General features: G+C 49.3%; 1 protein-coding gene across 1 annotated transcript; it reads left to right on the top strand.

Moving 5' to 3' along the window:
- Positions 1-234: 234 nt before the first annotated feature.
- LOC136155261 (melanoma-associated antigen 10-like) lies at positions 235-1,020 on the top strand. Its single transcript, XM_065917093.1, has one exon. It carries the CDS (start codon positions 235-237, stop codon positions 1,018-1,020), a length of 786 nt encoding a protein of 261 aa, XP_065773165.1.
- Positions 1,021-5,602: the final 4,582 nt, after the last annotated feature.

The raw sequence follows: 5,602 nt of genomic DNA, 5'->3' as shown, positions 1-5,602 counted from the left end.
CCCTTCCTCCTTCGGGTAGCCAGGGGACTGGCCTCCCAGGAGGAGCGCTCCTGTGAGGACTGAGAGCACCCCTCAAGGGGAGAGCTGTAAGTGGCCTGTGTCGTACCATCCAGGATGCGTTTCTTAGCCCAGGTTGCTCACAGCTCCTCTCTCCCCGAGGCCCTTGGTCCCCATCTGTACCTCTGCCTCACTTCCGTGTCTTGTTTGACCTCAGGCATTGTGCTCGTGGTTGAGATGAGTGAGCGCAGCAAACCCGAGGAAGATCTTCAGGACCCAGGCGAGGCCCAAGGCCCTGTCGAGGTGCCACTCTTGGAAGCTGAGGTGGGGGAGTCCGCATCCCACTTAGCCTCCTATGCCCTAGCATCGTCCTCAGCTAATGTGGAGGCCTTGCCCCAAGAAATTCTGGATAGGATGATGGCTAACCTGATGAAGTTCCTGCTCCTCAAGTATCGAGCCAAGAAGATGACCTCCCAGGCGGAAATTCTGAATAAGGTCCTCAGGGATAACCAGGGGCACTTCCCGGTGGTCTTCAGTGAAGTTTCAGAGTGCCTGCAGCTGGTCTTTGGCGAGGATGTGAAGGAGATGGACCCAGCGGAGCACACCTACATCTTGGTTCCCACCCTGGGCCTCACCTGTGATGAGATGCTGAGCGATGGGGAGGGCCTGCCCAAGGCCGGCTTCTTGTTGCTGGTCCTCAGCGTGATCATGCGGTGTGGAGATCCGGCCCCTGAGGAGGCGGTCTGGGGAGCACTCAGCAGGATGGGGGTGTATGTTGGGAGGGAGCACTGTGTCTTTGGGGAGCCCAGGGAGCTTCTGACCCAAGTGTGGGTGCAGGAGGGATACTTGAGGTACCAGCAGGTGCCTGACAGCTACCCGGCTCGTTATGAGTTCCTGTGGGGTCCCCGGGCGTATGTGGAGACCAGCAAGTGGCACGTCATGTCGTTTACGCTCAGGGTCAAGGAAAGGGCTTTGGGGGCATTCCCATTCATGCCTGCAGAGGATTCGAGGGAGGAGGAATAGGGGGCCTGAGCCAGAGCAGCAGCCAGATTGATCCTTCCTTCTGTGATTGAAGAGGCCGTAGTCAGCCTTCTCAGAAGAGAGGGCCCGGGCCAGTTGGGGGAACCGGTGTGTAGCATCTTTTGGTTCCTGTTCTCTGTGATGACATGGGGATTCGTCTCTTTTTTCTTTAGAAATCTTTCAAAGTTTGGTTTCACAGAAGGCTGAAGAGGCTTCATTGGCTTTGTGAATGAAATTTTCCGAGTGTATTTGTGGTTACTCAGTTCAAAAACTTGAGTTTTGCTGTTTCATAAAAGATTGGGAAGTTTTCCATTTTTTTTGTGGTCTTGAACAGAATACAATGGAATAGAAATTACAACTGTTTTGAAAACATGAACTTACGTAGCACTAGTATTGAATGGAAAAGAATTAGATAATAAAAGGAATCATAGTGAATTCATGCTTATGTCCTTCTTGTCTGTCATTCACAATAACTAAATGATCTCAGTTAATTGAAATTTCCTGGATTATTAAAAAAAAGTAGCAGACTATCTGAGACCCCTGCTCACTGGCTCAGTTATTCCAAAGATATGTACAGATTCTCTGCTTCGTGAAAGGCCATATTAGCAGTGGGGACACTAGGAGAAGCAGGACATCCCCACTCTTACAGCAATGGCCCAGGAGCCGCAGTCACATGAGGTTTGTCTTGGGGGTGAGGGGAATCTCTGAAATGGATCATTGCTGTGAGGTGTCCTTTTGCTTTTTGGATAAACCCCAGAGAGATCGCTTTCTAGGGCAGGCAGGAAGGGGTCCTGGCTCTTGTCCCATAGCTGTTGACCACAGGGATGAAACAGGTGTTTTCTATCCACCATCTGCTAGGAAACCTAGAGAAATGTGAATCTTGCTCTTTGGTAGTATTCCCTCTGCTAGCCCTCTTGTCTCTGCCTTGGGAAGCTAATTAACAAGTACATTGAAATAACAGATTCTTTGGTCATCTGGAATTTTTTATTTTCACTTGTGAGCATGGTCAAATTTCATTTGGATGAAATGAGTGAAGAGATGCTGCAAAAGTGGACAGGACCTGCTGTGTTACTAGAATCCTTGGAATTTTGAGGGAGCTGTACCCAGCTGGAGACACTGCTCTCTACCCCAAAACACACACAGACACCGAAATTGATATACATTCTCTGAGAGGAAAACACAGAACAGCAATTCTGAGTGGTTTTCTATTCCATTTTTAATTAAGCTGCCAATTCTCTGAGGTGTCCTGAAATCAAAACAATTTCCACAGGGGAGAGGGAAAGTGTCTGACATGTGAATAAACGAGAAATAAGTAGTAGCCAGTAAAGATGCAACATCCGCCAGCATCCCTGGGTTAAGGCAGGTTCAGAAGTGTGGAGGCAGTAGAGACCCAAGTTAAGGCTTTGCCTTGCATGAAAAGGTAGGAGCAACTTCCGGGCCTAAGGAGATGGTGAGGTCACTGCAGTGGGGTTGTGGATGGGTGCAGGGGGCTAAAGGGGCAGCTCTCCATGCTGAGTGCCAAACAACAAGGGGAACAGGTGATGTGATTCTGGTCACATATATGGCAGCTGCCAGATAGTCAGTGGATGCTTGGAAAAGATGGAGAATTTCAAGACGCAAGTGAACTGCTCAGACTCTCCTCCCCCCAAATAAGGAGATTTTTAACTGCTGCTCTTTGTGGAGCATCTGCTAGGCAGTGTGGAATTGGAGAGATGTCAGGTGTTCAGACACCTCTTGTCTTCCTCTCTCCCTGCACACATGGGGACACGACCCTGTCAAGGCCTCTTCATTTAGGAAGGGTCATATGGTGACCTGGGTCCAGTGAATTTTGAGCAGAAGCATTTTTGTCAATGACCATTTGTTCTGAAGGGGCACAGGCACTTGGGGGTTAATCCCCAAGTCAGGACAACACACAGACACAGACCACTCCGAGTGTGCTTCCTCTTCCAGAGACTAAAATCCCCCACCTCTGACCCTTGACAGGCTGCCCCACAGGGAATTGGCTGCAGGGATTCTACCCACCTCCACAAAAGACCCACAGCCTGCCCCTGCCCCCCACGAGCTTCTCTGTCAGTACCCTCTGGGCTATGCTCAGTCTCCATCATGAGGGCAGCAGCCATTTGCCAAAGGCCCCTGTTGGGTTTGGGGACTCCCTTCTCATGAGGCTCAACCCCGATGCCCCCCACCCCTGCTGCCCACAGTGCCCCCTATCCCCCGGAACCTGGCGTTGAATTTTTTCCTTCTTACCCCCCACCCCCCATGCCCCACTGAGAGTGGATTAGGGCCTGGTCCTGATGACCTCATGTGTGTAACTTTATTTGCAATTCCCATAGCAGCATCCCCTTCCACTGTGCTTTAGGTGAAACCAGCAGGTCTTGAAGCAGCCCCTGGGCAAGTCTTGTGAGAGGTCAGCGGTAGTCATTGCCATGGAAGTGTGGGGCACATCTCTCAGGTCCTGAGGTGTATCAGACCTTTCATTCCCTGTGGAATCCCTGCAGAGTGTGTTGGAGTAAGCTCGGGGTCTTGTGGATGTAACTGTGAGGTCCTGGCTTTTGAGCCTGAGTGTTAGAGGCAGAGGGGTGTCTGCCACCCACAGAGCCTGCTAGGACTTTGGCGACCCCAGTCAGGCTGTTTGAGCAGAGGCCAAGTTCTAGCGGTTGCCTGGGAGGACACTCACCCAAGCGCCAGAGGTCCGAGACTTCAGTGAGGATTCAGAAAGGAGCCAGGCAGGAGAGGAATCTGGGTCCCAAGGGTGCGGGCTGTAAAGATGGTCAACAGCCCTAGAGACATGGAAGCAGCAAGCCCCTGGAGATCCCATCAGACTTGCCCGGGGCTGGCCGGGAGACGGAGTGGGGAGCAGAGGTCACTGCAGGTGAACTGCCACCCCGGTCTCCATGAGGACATCTGTTCTCTGGCGCCAAGGCTGGGAACACAGCCCCAGGGGGCACGCCAGGATGTATATGTGACAGTTCTCATGGCAGGTACTCCTCATGGTCCTTATGGGATATGACTGTTAAGTGTGGTTGGGTTCTTGTTCTGGGTACAGAAGAACCTGAGGCCTTTGATTGCAAGGAGGCCCAAACTGTCCCCCGCCCCCATCCCCATCGACTTATCAGGTGGTCATTTCCAGGATCCAGCATCTTCTGCAGCAGCCTCTGTGTGGACATACACCACCCTGTTCCCAAGCTGATATTTCCTAGGGCATCATAGATTGGACAGGCACCACCCTTGGGTTAAGGATTCTCAGTGAGTTGTCTGCTCCTCTGAGAAGTCCCTGTGTTTCCTCATGGCTTCCCTGGAGGCTCAGTGTTAAAGAATCTGCCTGCAATGTGGGAGATGCAAGTTCAATGCCTGGGTGGGAAGGTACTCTAGAGGAGGAAAAGGCATCCCACTCCACTATTCTTGCCTGGGAAATCTCATGGACAGAAGAGATGGGGTGGAGGGGTGTGTGCCACAGTCCATGGTGTCGCAAAGAGTGAGACATGACTGATCGACTGAGCACTCACATGTATGCACAACTAAAGGTTGCTCTGGACCCTTGTATCCCTGGCAAGACATTGACCCCTGTCTTGATCTTGACAGACTTCTGTGGCAAATAATATTGGCAGACGTCTTAAAATGGTTTTTGAGCAAGTATGGAGTTCCAGGTCGACCCCTGGCCTCGGTTGGTGGCTTTTGCCATATCCAGGCAAAACATCTATGAGGTTGGATTAAGGCAGTGTTTGTGGGACTTGAGAAAAATAATGGATCCAGAGATGTTTCTGTGGTGGAAGTGGCCCGGTGAGTATATTATATGGGATTGATGTTAAGGGAGAGGAAAAGGTGAAGCTAATTTAGCAAGGGTTGTTTCACACTTACAGGTTCCGTGTGCTTGTGTTTGGTTTCCTTTCTATTTCCTTTTTTATCATACTCAGCATGTGTTGCCCAAAGTTTCCTTGCCTTTTTTATTTTGAAAATAGTCTTTATTTTCACCTTTTCCTTTGTAACCCTTTTAACCCTTGTAACCCATTATGATTTGAAAAAAAAATATTGTGAAAATAGCAGAAATCTCTTATGCCCTTCACCCAGTCTCCCCTATTCCTAATATCTTACAGTAATATGATATATTTATTACAATTAATGAGGAAGTATTGATGCATTATTTATTATCAACTAAATCCCATACTTCACTCAGATTTCTGTAGGTTTTACCCATTCCCGGATCCTGGCAAGGAAAATACCCTACATTTACTTGTAACGTCTCCTTGGGTTCCTCTTAGCTTTATATTTTCTTTGTTTTGGATGGTCTTGACATTTTTGAGGAATACTCAGTAGATGTTTTGTACCATGTCCCTTGACTGATATTTGTCTGATAATTTACTCTTGACTAGCCTGGGATTACAAGTTCGGGGGAGGAATTTTGCAGATGTAAAACCCTATTCTCATCCCATTGTATCAAGGGTGTATACTATTAGCACAATTGATCACTGATGATGCTCTCATTGATCATGTGGCTGAGGTAGTGCTTGTCATGTGTCTATGTGATAAAGTGATCGTTTTATACCCCCTTTCTATCCTGTCCTCTTTGGAAGAAAGTCACGATGTG

Source organism: Muntiacus reevesi, unplaced genomic scaffold (genome assembly GCF_963930625.1).
Source record: "Muntiacus reevesi unplaced genomic scaffold, mMunRee1.1 SCAFFOLD_106, whole genome shotgun sequence".
NCBI lineage: Eukaryota > Metazoa > Chordata > Mammalia > Artiodactyla > Cervidae > Muntiacus > Muntiacus reevesi.
This window is presented reverse-complemented; position numbering and strand designations above follow the sequence as displayed.